The sequence below is a fragment of the Sciurus carolinensis genome, chromosome 9 (assembly GCF_902686445.1).
Source record: "Sciurus carolinensis chromosome 9, mSciCar1.2, whole genome shotgun sequence".
In the NCBI taxonomy this organism is placed as follows: domain Eukaryota; kingdom Metazoa; phylum Chordata; class Mammalia; order Rodentia; family Sciuridae; genus Sciurus; species Sciurus carolinensis.
Genome location: NC_062221.1, coordinates 26,185,399 through 26,204,837, shown reverse-complemented (window position 1 = coordinate 26,204,837; position 19,439 = coordinate 26,185,399). Strand labels below are relative to the sequence as shown.

Sequence of the window (19,439 nt, the reverse complement as noted above, 5' to 3'; positions counted from 1 at the left end):
CAGAATACGACCTATGTTTTTAATCTTGAGGTGGAACAACAATAATATTACTATTTCAATTTGCTATAAAAGGTTATACATGTTCGTTTTCAGACTCTGCACTTATATCAACTGGTCACAGGTGCAGAGCTAGGGAGGCTATCAACCAGGAAACAGCAATGGGTGAAGATAAAGGGACATCCTAAACATCACAACAAGGCCTTTCTAGCCAAACACCAGAAAAAGGCAGAAGAACATTACAAATCTTTTAGACTAGGTCTGTTTAACTCTAGCCAAACACCACAGGAAAAGCTGATCATGGTTTTTATTTTGAAAATTTCTGCTTGAATAAACTTAAATGAAAAACAATTTTAAAGATCATGGGCCATGATCCAAAGTAAGAGAGAAATCCAGAGCTCAAGCCTGGCATTGGGGTTGTCTCACAACTGTATTGCCCATCAGATGCTTCCTGCACCTTCCCTGTCCTAGGTGTCCCTGCCAACACTTCCCCTGTCCTCCACCTTAGTGACCCTCATCCCACTAGCTACACACTGACACCCCAACCTGAAGGGCCTCTGCCGTTCCCCACACTCCCTTGCAGCCCCACCCCAGCCCTCCACATTCTCACTTGCACATTCTGAATGCACTCCTCAGTGACCCCTGCTGCAGTTGCTCTGAGGAGACCAGGGCTTCAGGTCCACCCCCAGGCCCTTGTGCTCCAAATGACCTTGCTGCTCCAGCTGGGGTTTAAGGGACCAGCAGTAGGCACAGATGGAGCCCTGCTTCTATACTGGCCTCCCTGATCCATCTCCTGACTGTGACCTTGGGGCCCTCAAGGACAGAGAAAAACAAAACAAAGACATTTCAACCTTAAATGGGGCCTCAAGGATTTTCTGGCCTGCATGTGTCCCAGGAGACTGAAAACTGGTGCCCCTGAGATAGACCAGACAGGGTATGTAGCCACAGTGAATGGATAGAGCCTTACCCCTCAATCCCACTGTCCTCATCAAAGAAAATCACTGATTAATTTTATTTTATTATTATTATTATCTTTATCATTATTATTATTTTTGGTATTGGAGATTGAACCCAGGGGCACTTAAAACTGAGCTACATCTCCAGCCCTTTTTATTTTTTGTTCAGAGAGAGTGTCTCACTAAGTTGTTTACGGCCTTGCTAAGTTGCTTAGACTGGTCTTGAACTTGTGATTCTCCTGCTTCAGCCTCTAAAGTTGTTGGGATTACAGATGTGCACCACCATACCCAACTCATTGCTCAATTTTTATTGTGTATTTCTTCCTAATCTTCATCCTCCCCTTTTTTATAATGACTTTATGTCATATGCATGTGAATATAGAAAGGGGTTTAAAATGTTGAACATCTTTAGGAGTTAGAGAAATGCAAGTTAAAACTAAACTGAGATTTCAACTTACTCCAGGCAGAATAATTATCAAGAAAGAAAATACAGTATATATAAACATAGGACATGTGTTGAAATATGGTTTGTCAGATAGTGTATATAATCTGTAAACACTTGGAAAGTCTCTGAAAAAAAGAGTTAATAAATTATAAGACATTCTGTAAAAAAAAAAAAAAAAAAGAATACAAGTACCAATAAATGTTGGTGAGGATGTGGGAAAAAGGGTACACTCATATGTTGTTGGTGGGACTACAAATTTGTGCAATTACTCTGAAAGGCAATAAGGAGATTCCTCAGAAAACTAGTAATGGAACCACTATTTGATCCAGCTATCCCACTCCTTGGTATACACCCAAAGGATTTTAAATCAGCACACTACGGTGATGTCACCACATCAATGTTTATAGCAGCACAATTCATAAGAGTTAAGTTATGAAACCAACCTAGGTGCCATTCAACAGATAGATGAATGGATAAAGAAAATGTGGTATATATACACACTGGAGTATTACTCAGCCAATTAAGAAGAATGGCTCTATGGCATTTGCCATAAATGGATGGATCTGGAGACTCATGCTAAGTAAAATAAGCCAATCCCAGAAAACCAAAGGTCAAATGTTCTCTGATATGTGACTGCTAACACACAATAGGGATTGGGAGAAGAATAGAGTTCAGTGGATTAGAACAAAGGGGAGTGAAGGGAAGGGAGAGAGGACAGGAAAAGGAAAGACAGTGGAAGGAATCTGACAAACTTTCCTATGTATATACACCACAGTGAATCCCACCATTCATAAGACTGGGGTCCTAATTAGAAAAGGATATAGTCCATGTTGTATAATTGTATCTAAATGGATCCAATTGTCATGTATAACTAAAAAGTACCAATAAACATGCTTTTCTTGATGAATTGTTGCAATTCCATATTCCCACATAAACAGCACCAAGAAGAGATATAGTATACTTCTCTGTTTCTTTGTGCTATTTACAGGCAATTTATCTTATCTATAGATTAGTTTTATCTGTTTCAGCATTTTATACACCTGATATCACCTGGAAGTTACTCTTTTATTCTTTTTAAAAATTTTTTCTTTTTAGATATACATGACGATAGAATATATTTTGATGTATTATGCATACATGGAGTATAACTTATTTTAATTAGGATTCCATTCTTGTGTTTGTACATGGGAGTTACACTGGTTTTATATTCATATATGAACATAGGAAAAAGTTAAGTCTGATTCTACTCTTTCCTATTCCCGTTCCTCCTCCCTTCCCTTCATTCTTCTTTGTTTGATCCAATGAACTTCTATCCTTCCCTCCTGAAGGTACTCTTTTAAGTGAGACTTCTTTAATTTAGTATACGAATTTTCAGATTCATCTATGTTAATCTGTGTTAGTGTGTTCATCTTTATTGCTGGGTATTAGTTAATTATATGAATACATGACTAATTCTTTATCTAGTTATCTGTTGGGACATTTGGGTTATTTTCCATTTTGACTGTTGGTCAAAAGCTGCTATCAATATTCATGCATGCACATTTTGTAGACAGTGTTTTCATCTTTCATCTGTGAGTACCTAGGAGTGGAACTGCAGAATCTATGGTGGATATGTATTCAACCTTTTTAGAAGCTGCCAAACAATTTTCCACAGTGGTTCTCCTGTTCCACACCTTCCCACCAGCAGAATGGAAGAGTTGCTGCTTCTGTGTCCCTGCCAACATTCATTGCTCTGTGTTTCTTACTTAAGCCATTCTCTAGGATGTCTATGGGTATGTATGTCATGGTGGTCTCATTTCAGTTCCCTCGTGACTAATGATGTTGGCCATCTTTTCATGTGATTCAGAGCCATTCATGAGTCTTTTGCAAAGCTTCTGTTTTGTAATTTTGCCACAAGTTCATTTGGTTTCGTTGTTTGAACTAAAATACATGTCATTGAAATCCCTAATGAAGTGCTATTGTTTGAATATGACTATCCTTAAAGGTCCTTGTGTAAAAGTCTTGGTCCGCAGGATGGTGGTATTGAGAGGTGCTACGGACCTTTAGGTGGTGGCCCTATGGGAGGCCCACAGGTCTTTGGGAGGTATATCCTCCATGGAATTCTGCGGCCACAGTCTTCTTCCTTTTGATCATGAGGTCAGTGATCTGTTCTGCCACATGCACCGACCATGATATGCCACCCTTGCCTGCAGAGCCCCAAAGCCTACAGTCACCTGATTATGGTTTTAAACCTCTAGGAGCATGAGCTAAAATAAATCCTTTCTCTTTATGGTTAGTTGCCCTGGGATTTCATTATGGTAATGAAAATCTAATAGAGGACAGATGGTTACATTGTGCCTATTTTATATCACAAGTTTCCTTATGCCTGGATACATTCCCCTATTCTTTCTGCAAGACCTGTGACCAAAGGAATGTGGACTTTAAAGAGATGGAGCTCTTTTGCCCACAGCCATGACTAGTTTAGGGGATTTGAACCATCTACCTGCAAGGGATAAACTTTGGTAAGATACAACAAATCTACCTAAATCCACATATAGGAGAAAATAGATTTCCACAGTTAATAAGGATACAAGCCTTATGACAAGGAACACTGGGCAAATAAGGAGTTTGTGTGTATATTAGGATTGGCACCACATTGTACACATTGTGCACCAAAAGCCTATCCCCATGTCTTCCCTTCAACTCCAATTACAGAAAAATAAGAAGGATAAAAAAACCAAAGGTGATGATGATGGAAAAAAGTCCAAAAAAGGCAAAAGCAGTAAGGAAGAAGAACCCCCACAGGAATCAGAGGTAGGTGGTGAAGATGACAAGGGTGGGGATGACCTTCCATGTCACCCAGAGTGATGGTGGTCTCTGTGGCTCATATCATGGATGATCACGGACTATGTTCATCTTGAGAATGAAAGGTGGGGTATTAGCTATTAATCAGAACAACGATCAGAAACCAAGAGTGTCCCAAACCTACCAGGACAATGGTTGCCCTATACAAGGCTAGAATGAATATGTATTGAGTTGTCCTTGGCTGTCTTCTTCTCCAGTTGCCTTAGCAACTTGAGAAGGGCAAATAACAGAAGCAAAAACTCTGAGTTGTGGGAAGGAGAAACCCCAAATAGTGAGAACCAGACCATGCAAACTTGGAGGGCTGTGGTCGGGGAATGCATAGCCAAGTACAGGGAGCCCCAAGTTCAGAACTGTGTGGGTGAGAGTGAGCACATATGTGCGTGAGTGGGCACGCATGCGTGTGTGTGTGTGCGTGTGTGTGTGTGTGTGTGTGTGTGTGTGTTAACTAAAGATCTAGGTGTAGGAACCAAAGGAAGTGAAAGTGATAAATAGATGAGAGAGACCCCAAACTGTATGGAGCAGGGATATTTTTAATATGAGGACCTAACAAAAGGAGGAGCAGATTGTAGATTGAGGTGGAATCAGGAAAGGGCAGGTCAAGCAAAGGATGACACTTCCCCAGCAGGTGGGAGGATATGAAGGGGATGGTCAGGCTCAAGTGGAGCATATGGATTACAGGGTTCTTGCTCTGCACTGGCAAACCAGTTGATTCGAATCCCATCCTATAGATGGGTCTTTTGAACCTCAGAGGTCAAGATGAAGTGTGTATGTGTATTAACTGACATAGCAGAGGGAAGCAGTCAGAAGCAGGACAATTTCCTGGTCTCCCAGGTGTGACCATTCTCAGTGCTCATGAACTTCAGAGAAAGGGACAATTATTGACAGAGAATAAGGGCCTTTCCTGGCACTCCCCATATTTGAGGTTGGCAGAGAATACATCCTGAGTATCATTTTGTTTTTCCTTGTAACTCCTCTTCAAAAATTAGGTGCCTTCTGACTCTGAGGTCACTGCCACAAAGATCCAGGCCTGGTGGCGGGGCACCCTGGTGCGTCGTACATTGCTGCATGCTGCCCTGAGAGTTTGGATCATTCAGTGCTGGTGGAGGAAGATATCAATGAGGCTGCGGGAAGAGAAACAGAGGACAGGACTGGAGTTGTATGCACAGGAAACAAGGGCTGTTGTTAAGCTGCAGTCCTGGATTCGAATGTGGCTTGTACGGCAGCAATACTGTCGATTATGTACTGCTGTTCGCATCACCCAGGATTATTGGCGTGACCAAACATGTCAGAACCATGGATTTTTCCAGGGCAACTATGAGCTCAGAGAAAATCAGCTAAATCTTCGTCTTGACATTTCTATGGGATCACACATTTGTCGGATCACAGATTGCATCCCCTTCCCAATAAAGAACTGATCAGGTCTGCTCCAAATATGTGCCACTAGATCTTTGTTAGACAAGCTCCTGGAGGTCCACATCTCAGCAAAGGGCCAGGACAATGATGGAAGGTACAAAGCATCTTACATGATTACTTGTGAGAATCCGCAGGGTGTGTCTGGGTGCTGGAGTCTTTAAGGGGGTGGGAGCCCCTCCTGGAGGAGCAGAGCCTGAGATCCATCAGCAAGGTCTGCCATAGGTGGGAGGGTTGGGGTCAGGAGGTGGCCAAGGAGGCCAGCTCCAGAAAGACTCCTTCACTGTGGTCTATGCAAATGACACCCCTGTAGTTGTGCAAAGCGGAGGCCTGGGCCATCCTTTGCCCTTCATCCTCCAACACCTTCCCACTCAATTTAGAATAAATTCAAAAGCCCTCCCTGTGGTCCATGTGACCTGGCATGTTCTGGTTCTAGCCATCACACCCCCTGCCAATGTCCTCCCCCAATGCTCTGCTATCCATCATACACCCAAGCAGAAGAACCCAAGTGTGTCCCATCTCAGAACTTTGCACTCACCACCTGCAACCCTAGGGTGTCCTCCTCTGAAGGAGCTCTACCTCCACTCAGATTTGTCTGCACAAATGCTCCCTCTGAGGGGCTTCCTTTGTCCACCTTATGCAGATGACTTTCCCACCTCTTCTTGGCTCTAGCTCCTGACTCTGCTTTCCTTGGGCACAGTCCTCATTAGGACCTGAGGTCATCTTACCTCATTGCTTGTCTGTTTTCTCCCTCCCACTAGAGGGTGAGCTGCAGGGGAGCAGGACTCTGGGGCCAGAACCTGGCAGAGTGCCTGACACTGAGTGATTCTGTCTTTTGCAACTATTCTGTCCTAAGCTGTTTGACTGACTTGCCTCGCCTTTCCATGGAAATGCCTGGGCTCCTGTCTGATGCCATCTCACAAAACCCAGAGCTCTCCATGGCACACTTCCACCCCTTCTCCCACACCTGTGAATGCAATGAACTACTTTCCAGAGCTGCTACTGTGTCTCCTCTTGTGGCTAATTGACCATCACTTAGAAAAATACCAACCTTGCTTGGGCATGGTGGTGCACGCCTGTAATCCCAGCAGCTAGGGAGGCTAAGATGCGAGGATCACAACTTCAAGGTTAGCCTCAGCAATTTAGTGAGACCTGGTCTTAAAAAACAAACAAACAGGACTGGGGTTGTGGCTCAGTGGTAGAGTGCTTGCCTGGCAACTGCCAATGTATGTGCTATCTCCACAGATTTACCTATTCTGCTTATTTGCTATAAATACAGTCACACTTGTACAGCATTTTCCCTTGCTTCTTTCACTGAATATGGTATTCAAGTTGTAGCCTGCATCAGTACTTCATTACACAATAATATTCCAACATATGGATAAATCACATTATTTTTCCAAGTATCTATTAATGGACATTTCAATTGTTTTCACCTTTTAGTTCTTTCGAATAATGTCATTATGAATAGTTAGCAGTGGCAACCATTTCAAAATCCCACCAGTCATGTACAAGTATTCCACATATTCTACATCATTGACATTCATTGAAATTACTAGTGTGAAAGTGATATTTCATTTTGATTTTGATTTGCATTTCTGTAAGGACTAAAGATATTGAACATCCTTATGTATTATTGGCCATTTTTGTAGTATCTTCTTTGAACAAATGTTTATTCAAGCCCTTGGGAAATTATTTTAATTGAAATGTGTTTATCTTTTTGTTTCAATAAATATTTCCATGATGAACAAATACATGATTCACCATTCTACCCTGGTTTTGAATTTGTGGCTTCACTTTAGTTCAAATACTATTCCTTATGAACCACTGTCCCACAATCCCCGAACAATTCTCTCAGAAAACCATCCCAGACTGGGAACAATATGGACCAAGTTATAGTGTTATATCATGTGCATGTGTGAATATGTAACAACAAATCCCATGATTATGTATAATTATAGTGCACCGATAAAAAGATAGATATGGGGGGAAAAAGTGAGAGCAGATTTTGACTCTAAGACTAAGAGTAAAGAACAAAAGAAATTAAAAAGAAAGAAAACACCCCAGACCCCTCATACCCAAGAGGCATGTTGTCCTCAGCCTCTCTGAGTTATCATTTATATCTGGCAATGTCTCTGTGGTGGGAAGGGTTGATGAATAAGAGTCCATTGCTGTCCCTCCATTTCATCTGTGCAATCCACTATCTTCACTGGTCTTTGTGTGTGTCTATGACTCCGTCTCTGTTTACCCCTCATAATGTGGTCTTTTCACTATCCTTATCCTTATCCTTACTTTGTTTGTTTCTCAGTATTTTTCTCCCTCAGTTTTTTCCCACCTGTCTACATTTTTTCTGATGTCTTCTTGCATATAACTCAATGAATTGTCTGAGTGTGTATTTTCTGGTAAAGTTCATTAATATTTAATCTGCTAATATTCAGACACAGTTGTGCAGTTCTAAGTCCTGTTGGCCCCTTTTCCTTGATAGCCCCACAAGAAGGGATGGAGACACCTCAGAAAAGCACCAATGTTATTGTTCCTGGGTGCTTAAGGCATTACTTACCAAGGCCCAGTCTAGGTTATGCAAGCACTAAGAGTATGAGAATATAGCTAGATTATAGAGAGATGATAGATTGATAGATAGATAGATAATTGACATGATTGATTCAGAGATTTAAAAAAACCAGGACGAGGACAGTCAGGTCTGGTGCTAGGTTGAAACTTCTGTGTTTACTAGTTTAGGGAAGAAAGATACTTTCTACCATCCCTTAGTTAATTCTTTTGGCTGTTTGACTGAATCTAGGACTTAATTAATACAGGACCGATAAATAAGAGAAAAGTGTACAAGTTTTATTAAATTCACCTGTACATGGGATCTTCACAAGAATATGTCTGAAGATTATGAACAAAGCAAGATGTTTTTATCATTTAAATTCATGAAGGAATTCTTGAAAGAATAACAGGACAAGTAGATTTCCAGAATAGTCTAGTAAATTCTGGAAATGTGTGTAAGAGATACACAGGGAAGAGGGTAATAAAGCCAAGTGTAAGAAAAGGATTCAACTGATTAGTTTATTTGTTAGGTTCATTACAGTCCCAAATACTAGTCTCTGTTAAATAAAGCTATTTTCCCACATTGATAGAGAAGACACCCCTTTCAAAATAGTCTTTTATGTCTTGCTGAGTGTAGAGAAAGACAGCCAGTGGCCCCTTCTGAAATTACAGGGCCTCAGGATTTCAGGATGAAGTAATCTATATACAATGTGGCTTGAGAGGGCACATCCTTAACTCCTTCACAAGGATCCTCCTATAAAGATGATAAACACAGAGCTGCTGAGAAAGCAACATACAGAACAAAGTACAGTCAAGGCATAGAAAGAGAGATTAACTCATGAGGTTTCCATTCAGACTCTGGATCCATGCCTGAATTTAGGCTAGCTGTAGTTTAAGAGTTTTAAAATTTGCCTCTTTTAAGTAGCCAGCAGAGGGGAGCCAGGGGCCTTCATCAACCATGGATGAGAAAACAACATTAAGAATAGATAAATGAGACAGAGGCTTCTCATGGCCTCTACTCTTCCCATGCACATCATGCATAGGGCAACTTCCAGGAAAACCTCTGAAATCTGCTTCCTAAAGAAAGTTTACAGTCTCCATATAGAGAGATCCTGTTGTGGGGGTTGCATCTGAGAGAATAAGAAAAGTGCTTTCCAAACTTTAGTATACGAACATAGCATGGGGAGGGTTTCTGAAATACTGGGCCCAAACCAGCATTTCTTATTCCACATGCCAGGGATCCATGGATGTGCTTTTCTAAGAAGTTTCCAGGTAATGACATGTCTGTCTATGGTCCTGGGAACCCTTCTTCAATAATCACAGGGCAGAGCTTAGCTATATCAGGATTAAGGTATAGTAGCACAACTAATGTTACAGTGGTGTAAACTAACAAAATACTTATTTCTCTTTCCTACATTGAAACGCAAATAGCTTGTCCAGGCTCAGTATGACGTTCTGCAGGGTGAGTAAGTTGGCCCAGCAACCATTCTACTCTGCCTTATGTTGCCATCAATTCCAAGGTCAATTAATGATCCAAGAATGATCATTCTGTTTAATAATTATATCCACAATTCAATCAGCTGCAAGAAAGAGAGACAAGAACCAAGACTTCCTCTTTCTCCTTTTTTTCTTTTTTAGAAAACTTAGTTTTATTGGTTCTAATATAATTTTGGATACAACTGAACATGTTAAGAAATTGTCTTCCTTCTATATTTTGCATTTTTATTTGTTCTTTTTAGATATACATTACAGTAGAGTCGATTTTGACATATTTATACAAACATGGAGTATGCCATATCATAATAAAAATATCATTATTCTAATTAGGATTCCAGTCTTGCAGACATACATGATGTGGAGATTCACTGTGGTGCATTCATATATATATACATGGGGATGTTATGTCATATTCACTCCCCTGTCTTTCCTATCCCTATCTCCCCTGCCTTCCCTTCATTACCTTCTGTTTAATCCACTGAACATCTATCCTTCCCCTCTCTCCCTTGTGTGTTAGCATCTACCTATCAGAGAGAACATTCAACCTTTGTTTTTTTAGGGATTGGCTTATTTCACTTAGCATGATAATCTCCAGATCCATCCATTTACCAGCAAATGTCATGAAATCATTCATTTTTATGACTGAGTAATATTTCCTTGTGTATATATACCATATTTTCTTTATCCATTCATCTATTGAGGGGCACCTAGGTTAGTTTCATAGCTTAGATATTATGAATTAAAGTGCTATAAACATCGATGTGGCAGTGTCACTGTAGTATGCTGATTTTAACTCCTTTGGATAAATACTGAGAAGTGGTATAACAGGGTCAAATGGGGTTCCATTGCTAGTTTTTTTGAGACCTCTCCATACTGTTTTCCAGAGTGATTACACCAATTTGCAGTGAGTGTACCCTTTATCCCCCACATCCTCATTGGCATTTATTGTTACTTGTATTCTTGATAGTTGCCATTCTGACTGAAGTGAGGTGAAATCTCAGCATATTAGACTAGAAACCCCGCACTTACTAGAAGAAAATATAGTCCCAATACTCCAACATGTCAGCTTAGGAACCAACTTCCTCAGCAAGATTCCTACAGTGCAAGAAGTAAAATAAAAAATCAATAAATTGGATGGTATCAAACTACAAAACTCTTCACAGCAAAATCAAGAGCATGAAGAGACAGCCTACAGAATGGGAGAAAATCCTTGTCACCCTTAACTCAGATAATGCATTAATTTACAAAATATGCAAAGAACTCAAAAAGATTGACAAAACAAAACAAATAACCCAATCAAAAAATGGGTTAAGGAACTAAAGAGGCACTTCTTAAAAGAAGAAATACATGTTCAACACATACATGAAAAAATGTTCAACATCTCTAGCTATTAGAGAAATGCAAATTAAAACTAAACTGAGGGCTGGGGTTGTAGCTGAGTGGTAGACCACTTGCCTAGCATGTGTGAGGATTTGATCCTTAGCATCACATAAAAACAAAGTAGAGGTGTTGTGTCCATCTACAACTAAAAAAAATTTAAAAACAAAACTAAACTGGTATTTCTCCTTTTTCTCTTTAAGAGCATGTCTATTAAGTTCCATGAGTCATTATTTGCTCACAGCTCAGAATGCTATAAAAGAAGGGCAAATAAATAGAGATATATACTATATTCATTAACATAACAATATTGTAAGGTTGTTAGTCCTCTTCAAGTTAATCAGTTAAATATAGATTCCAATTAAATAACATTAAAGTCAACTTCCAGAGTTTTGAGAAACTGACAAATTGATGCAAAAAAATTCATATCAAATAATGAAAGTTGGCTATAGGCAAATATTTTGAAGAAAGAAGAGACAAGGGAAAGGAACAAGCTCAGTCGCACTAAAATGCATTACAAAACCATAAGAATAACAGTGTGCAGTTAAGAATCTAAGGTGGGCAATAAATATTTACTTATGGATTTGTTGGCTTCACTCTTCTCCTACTTCCTACCTCTAGCTAGGTAACCTGACAGAAAGTTTGATTTTCTGCACACATTGAATCAGACAGCCTCTGAATTTAGGGAATTCAGGCATGACTGAGGGCAGGGGTGAAGCACCATATAGAAAACAGGCAATAAGTGGAAGTGTGCAGACTAAAACGAGAGGCCTCTAATCCCTTCCTGAGGGCTTCCAGCCAAGCTTCACTCCTACTCTCTAGTTCAAAGTTCTAGGCTCACTTTCTGGGGAATCTGAGACTCTGGGGAATAAATTCCTTTTTTTTTTTTTTTTTTTTATAAGAGTACAAATCCACTTTTATTTATTCACTTTTCTTTGGTTCAAATCTTTAAGGAGCACAGCATCATATGGATTGTAAGAACAATGGTCTTAGCACGAAGGTTACTTTTGAATTTGGCATGAACCATTCTACTGTTTCAATGGCTACTAATTACCTTTCTCAGATTATCCAGGTTTTGTTTGGCTTTCCTGCAGAAGTCCCTGAGTTGTTTTTCTGCTTTGTTCACATTAGCACCTCTTACACAAGTAGAATTCAGTTTCATCTCTGGCATAAACACCTTCAATTTTAAGAAGAGCTGAGTACTCTTTTGGTTCCAAAGACCCCACTTGCAGCCAACAAAATGGCCTTGTACCACAATCTTCCAGACATATTTGCCTTTTAGAAGTCTTGATCTCAACAGGCCTCCACAGCCAGAAAGGGAAAGGCCAAATAAGTCCCATTAGTGCAACACGAATGCGGCATAACAAACAACTTTGAGCCTCAGTGACATGTCACCTAAACATGCAGCTGGGGTGGTGTGGCTGGGGAAGCTCTGCTCCACAAGACTCTCATCCTCCCCCTCCCAGCAGCCTTCTGGACAAACTGTTATCTTGGCAATGGAAGAAGTGCAAAGGAGCAAAGATATATGTGCAAAAGCATTCAAGGCCAGAACTTGCACACTATCATTCCACCTTATCTATTGGCCGATCAAGTCACATAATGAAAGGTACAGGAAGATCTATCCCATCTCCTTTGGGGAAGAAAATCAAAGTCCAATAACAAAAGGTGTGAATTTAGGGTCATTAACATGATCTACCAGAAACATCAAGGAATAGAATCAATGGATATAGATACTTGGGATTCCCAACTGAAGCAATCCTATATTGAATGTCACCAGAAAGTAAGTTCCACCCAAGTTTACTGACTTCCTCTGAAGTTAAGGCTTACAGATAAATGTCATTACTTACTCAAGTCAGTCAAAGATCATCAACATAAAGCTTCTAACACAAAATATTGAAGACAAAAAACAAAGCTAAAGGGCTTAAAAGAAATAACATGGGGAACAGAACAGAAAAAGTAAAACAACAACAACTGGGATTGAACCCAGGGGTATTTTACTACTGAGCCACATCCCCAGCCCTTTTTATTTTTTTATTTTAAGACAGTGTCTCACTAAGTTGCTGAGGGTCTAAGTTGCTGAGGTCGACCTCGAACTTGCATGTGTCCCACCACAACCAGCTTGGCTAATAGGATTTCTAAAAGCAGAAAATTAAGAACATTGAAGGGTAGAAATTATCAAGAAACTAATACAAGAACATTTGCCAGAGTTGAATGATATGTATTTCTAAACCAATAGGAAATCGAGTGTCCAACACAATGAATGTTCAAAGGAAGGAAGTGGGGGAGATCTCATTTCTATGTTTTTCATTTTGAATCTTCATAACAGGATTAAAGAGAAGTTTCTAAATGTTTCCAGAGGGAAAAAATAGGTCTGAGTTTGGAGAAAAAGGAAACAGGTGATTAGAATAAGACTTAAAGAAGAAATTGGAATTAAGTCCTCAAAACTCTGAGGGAAAATAATTTTCCATCTGAAAGTTGATACTCTGTAAAGTCACCAATCGGATTTGCAGGTAGAAAGAAGTTATTTTTAGACATGCAACACTCTATAATCTATTTCCACTCATGCTTTTCTAAGAAGCTATGAAAATTAGAGATGATATCCAAAAAAAGAGGGAGTCATGGTATGTGGGACTGTGTTCCTGTCACTTGGTGAAGATCTCAGTGTAAACAGTAAATCAGAATCTAACAGAAAACTTTCAACCTGGTTGAGAAAACATTTGTTTAAAAACTCATTTCCCAACTGGAAATACACATATAACAAAATGAAATCAAACCTCTATCTCTCAAAAATCACAAAAAACAACTCAAAATGGATCAAAAACTTAGGCACTAGAACAGAGATCCTGCACCTAATAGAAGAAAAAGTAGGCCCAAATTTTCATCATGTGGGCTTAGGACCTGACTTCCTTAACAAGACTCCTAAAGTGCAAGAAGTAAAGTAAGTATCAATAAATGGGATAGATTCAAACTAAAAAGCTTCTTCTCAGCAAAGGAAACAATAGTGTGAAAAGAGAGCCTACAGAATGGGAAAAACCTTTATCACGGACAGATAAATAAAGAACTCAAAAAACTTAACTCCAAAAAAACAAATAGCCCAGTCAATAAATGGGCTAAGGAACTGAGCAGACACTCCACAGAAGAAGAAATTTCGATCAACAAACACATGAAAAAAGCTTCAACATCTCTAGCAATTAGAGAAATGCAAATTTGTGTGTGTGTGCGTGTGCGTGTGTGTGTGTGTGTGTGTGTGTGTTTGTGTGTGTGTGTGGAGCTAGGGTTCAAACCTGGGGCCTGTGCTTGCAAGGCAAGCACTCTACTGACTGACTCTACTGACCCCAGCCCGAGAAATGCAAATCTAAACTACTCTAAGATTTCATCTCACTCCAGTCAGAATGGCAATTATCAAGAATACAAGCAATAATAAGTGTTGGCAAGGATGTGGGGAAAAAGGTACACTCATACATTGTTGGTAGAACTAAACATTAGTGCAACCACTTTGGAAAGCAGCATGGAGGTTCCTCAGAAAACTTGGGTTGGAACCACCATTTGACCCAACTATCCCACTCTTTGGTTTATACCCAAAGGACTTAAAATCAGCATACTATAGTGACACAGCCACATCAATGTTTATAGCTAAACTATGGAATGCCTAGATGCCCTTCAACAGATGAATGGATAGAGAAAATGTGGTATACATATACACAATGGAATGTTACTCTGCCTTAAAGAAGAATGAAATTATGGCATTTGCAGGTAGATGGATGGAACTAGAGAATATCATGCTCAGTGAAATAAGTCAATCCCAAAAAACTAAAGACCAAATGTTTTCTCTGATAAGTGGCTGCTGATCCATAGTGGGGGATGGGCAGGAAAGAATGAAGGAACTTTGGATTATGCAGAGGGAGTGAGGGGAGGAGTGGGCGGTGGGGATGGAAAGGATGCAGAATGAGACAGACATATTACCCCATATACACGTATGAAAAAATTTTTTAATAAAAAAAATTAACAAAAAAACACATTTCCCAGAATGCCTGTTCCTGGTGGCTTTGGGATTGAGTGGGAAGATGGGAACCTGCATTAGACTTGAGAGGCAGGAGGTCTTCCTGCAATGAGATATGGAGGTAGATACACAGAAATGTCCAGAGCCTTCTAGTTTTTATTGCTTTCCCTGCTCTGCATCCAGGTCTTCTCCTTGCCTGCTAACCAACTGAGCCCCAGTCCAACCACATGATACTTGATGATGTACCCAGCTAGGCAAAGCTTTCCTAGACTTCTCCTGATCTTCCACATCACAGTGTCATGTCAGCAATTGGATGTGTCTGGTTCCCCTGGAAGCTCCAACTAAGTCACTAACAGGGCGATGATAGGGCTGCCCAGGGCCTTTCCTCTGATCTGGCAGTCTGTTCTTCCAGACCTTTTCTTCTCAGCTGTTGGCACATTTGAATAAGGTCCAGTTACTGCAGTAATCCTTTATCCTACAGTGGCTCTGCATCCCTGATGAAATCCCATTGGTAGGGGTGTTCCCAGGAGAGGGGAGGGAAATGGTGAAGGGCCCTACAGAAACACGACAAGGTAGCAGACACAAGAACAGCTGAGGCAGATGAGAGAAAGGCAATAGAGCTCCACGAAAAAGAAAATTATTCCAAAAACAAGTTTGTGAATAGTTTGGGGACGAACTAATAGAAACAAGACAATTACTAGCTCCCAGAAGAATGGTGAGAAAGTTCATGAATGAAAATGTACTAATATACCCTTGTTGAGCCTTGAACAGTACACATGATCACAATGAAGTGATGCTGATTACTAATTTTATCTTCAAAAGTGTGGCTATAATTATACTGAGAGAAGGGAGAAAGGCAAGAAAGGTAAGTCTTCATCAGCATGGAAAGAAGACCATGGAGAATAAAGATAGAAAATAAAAATTTTCAATATAACACGTAATTGAGGTAAATCACAGAACTATATTAAAAAAAAGCAATGATCTCAGCAATAGGAGAATTTTGGGGGAGGGAATGAGGCAGGAGGCTGCTGATTGCTTTTACTTTTTTACTGGTGAGCATTGTAGAGTAAATTTTTAAAACTAGCTTCATGAAATTCTTTTATATTAAGATTAAAATTAAGGATTAGGTGACCTCAAACAAAAATTAAGACTGTGGAATGAAAGAAAAAGAAACATGAAAAAGCTAAAAGTCAGAGGACCTTCTGGCAAAGGGTATTAGCAAAACTTTTATCCAAGGAAATCAGACAAGAAAAATAGGCATCAGTAGAAAAACAGATCAAAGACAAAATGAGTCAATCAACACAGAGACTCCAATGACCAGTATGCATCAACGAAAAGAGTTAGAAGACACTGAGCAGGTCCTGAGACCCAGCACCACCCAGGTTCTTTGCCTATGAGTTCACCTAGAGCCACAAGAGGTGGTACTATCTCTTTACAAGGCAGGAGACAAGATACCAAGAACCTGGAAGACTTGCTCAGGTACACTTAGCCTGCAGAGGTTATGTCAGGACTGGAGCCCAGGTACTGTATCATATCCCTCTTCAGAGAAACACACATGAAATATCTTACAGTTCAGCAAATACCAGGAGGCTAGACACAGGTTAGACCAGTGCTGCCACTGTGGAGAGCAATCTGTCAGGACCTCGTGGTATTCTGTGTAACCTGTCCTATAGGTCAGCAGGGTCACCCAGGATATGTACCCTACAAGACACCTCCTACAGCTGCTTGGGGACATCAGCGAGCCACTGATCTTGGCATGAGTGCTATAGAAAATCACTGGAGGTGACACGGATCTTAATTCATCAAGGAAGAAGATAGGAGACATGCTGGTCATGGGTCCCTGACTGTCAAGTTGTATACATGTCAACATTTTCCTAATGAAAAGGGATTTCATGGTGCTGTGCAGGAAACAATGGGGAATTGGAATGTGCTCCCGGCATGGCCCTCAGTTGCCCTCTCATGGTTACGACAACGTGAAGACTAAATCATGAATTGACCTCAAATTCAAATCTCCTCACGGGAAGTTGAGGGAGACAACTGGGTTGTCTGGGGAGGGACAGAAGCCGCCAGTTCTCCCTTCTATGTGGGAAGGTGATCAGCAGTGTCTTGACATGAAGAGGCCATGTCACAGCTGGGAAATTCAGTTATAAGTGGCAGTGGAAACAGCCAGAAGTGGCTGGTTTGCAGACGCCTGGAGTACAAACGGGCCCTTGAAACATGACCACTGCCATTACCTGAGGACTCTATGGTGGATGGGAACTTTTCTCATACACAGTGACTTCTTTTTGGAAAATCCCTCTGCCCCAAGAAGATTCTGACGCAGAATGGAAGGGCTTGTGTTACAGGACACAGGTTGGTAAGCTAGCCAATAGCAGGAGGGAGAGTAGAGATTGGCTAAGATATCTCATGGATGTTTCCCGGCCCCCATATTTACTTCCCACAATCAATGAGGTATCCACTGAAAGAAGGGCTTTCCCATTCCCAAGGAAGGGCACCATGGTAGAAAAGCATGGGAAATGGAGAGACAGCTTGAGTCAGAGTAGTGGGAGCCCCATGTTCCTTGCTGTGAAAACATGGGCTACTCTCCTTGGTGACTGACAGGATGATTCCAAGGATGGGACAGACCAGAGGTCATCCTTGGGCCAAAGCAGATTTAGTCCTGAGGACTCATCCCTGGAAGGAGGGAGATGGCAGGTGTTTTCTTTCCATTCATCATTTGTGAGCCTGAAGAAAACAACCTGGTCCCTGGGTAACAGTTGCCCTTGTGACATCATGGCCATCTCCTCCACCACCCATCCTGACCCTGATGGGATTAGAGGAAAAACCACCAGCGGGGGATGACCACCTGAGCATCTGCCCCCCACCATGGGCTCTAAATTTTGTGTAAGACTCCATCAGACTCACTCCCCCAGGGATAGGGAGATGTCCATATCAGAGGGAAACCCAGGCAAAGCACGGGGCATTGGGGCTGTGGGGATTTTGCAGAGAGGCTGTCTCACATATGCCCCCCTCCACCACTTTGATTGCAGAAGTGTGGTCCAGAGATACAAGTAACTGAGAGCGAAAGGCAAAAGAAGGTAGGTTGAAACAAGGAGCATGAGGAGGTCTCTGATTCCCCCTACTTGACCTCAGGGTCCCTGGAAGTGAAGGAGCCATCTTCTCCCCTCTGCTCCCACAGGGTTGGCTCAGCATTGCTCTCCTGTCCCCTAAATCCTCTCCCTATCCTGGGTGAACTGTGCACAAACCACACGGAAGGTGGCACAGTGCAATGAGAAGTGGAAAGGCAGGTGAAGGCTAGGGAGTGATGGAGAGGATGGAGTGGACGTCCACAGAAGTGAGGGAAGGGAAGACCCCAGAGGGCTGTGGCACTACATGAGGCTGTAGGAGGCAGCATGACAGGTTGATTTAGGACTGAGATGCAGCCCATAGATGCAGAGGTTCTTCCTTGTGAGGATCCCTTGGGTCTTCACACCTGCAGAGGGACTTCTGGATCAGAAAGTATTTGCCCTGGCTCCATGAACCTGTGAGTACACAGGACAAGCATATCCCTATTTCATAGATGAGGACCCTGTGGTTTAGAAGGTGAGCAGATATGTCCATACCCATGGGCAAGACAGAAATGAAGGCAAAACTCTGCCCAGCTTTCTGGGGTTCTCAGAACCACCTCCAGGGAAAGGGCTATTAAGAGAACTGCCTGCATTTGATGGTGACAAATTCACTGGCTATTCTCTGCTTTGCTTGGTTAGTTGCTTCTTAAAAAACGCCACAAAAAAAGGGTCCGGGCAGCTCAGAAGATTCAGGCCTGGTGGCGTGGCCACCTGGTGCGACGGACCCTGCTTGTCGCTGCCCTCAGGGCCTGGATGATTCAGGGCTGGTGGAGGATGGTCCTGCTGCGGCGGGCACATAAGCATCAGAAATACCTTCTGAGGCTGTATGTAATCCAGGAGAAGTCAGCCGTCAAACTCCAGTCCTGTGTTCGTATGTGGCAGTGCCGTCAATATTACCAACTGGACTACACTCTCCCTGTGTCCCAAACCCCAAAGAGCAGCCTTATCTTCCAGAACAGTGATGTTCTGCAGGTACAATGTAAAGTTGTTTCCAAGCAACCAGAGTTCCACATTGAAATTGTATCAATCTAAAGGCCTGCAGCATCAAGAATTGGCTCCAGTGCCTCAATAAATGTCTGACCTGATTTTGTGATTCTCAGTGATTGCCACAACCACGAGGACCTCAGGCATTCAGGCTTTGCTCCTGTCCTCTACTTGGGGAAAGTCTTACACCCCCAACAATTTCCTATGACTGCTTCTTGGTCTGATCCCACATTCAGACCAGGAAATTGTTGCCCAAAGCTGCATATATGCAG

The 19,439-nt window shown here is 41.5% G+C and overlaps 1 protein-coding gene across 1 annotated transcript; it reads left to right on the top strand.

Annotated features, from left to right (window-relative positions):
- The first annotated feature begins 9,649 nt into the window (after nt 1-9,649).
- On the top strand, nt 9,650-19,215 carry Iqcf3 (IQ motif containing F3). The gene is made up of 3 exons (XM_047565440.1): nt 9,650-9,664; nt 18,106-18,153; nt 18,823-19,215. Exons 1-3 carry the CDS (start codon nt 9,650-9,652, stop codon nt 19,213-19,215), a joined length of 456 nt encoding a protein of 151 aa, XP_047421396.1.
- Nucleotides 19,216-19,439: the final 224 nt, after the last annotated feature.

Bases quoted from the DNA above. Each gene is read 5' to 3' on its own strand.
- Iqcf3 (XM_047565440.1), top strand. The intron at 18,154-18,822 runs GTAGGTTGAAAC...TTGCTTGGTTAG, and splicing joins AGAGCGAAAGGCAAAAGAAG to TTGCTTCTTAAAAAACGCCA.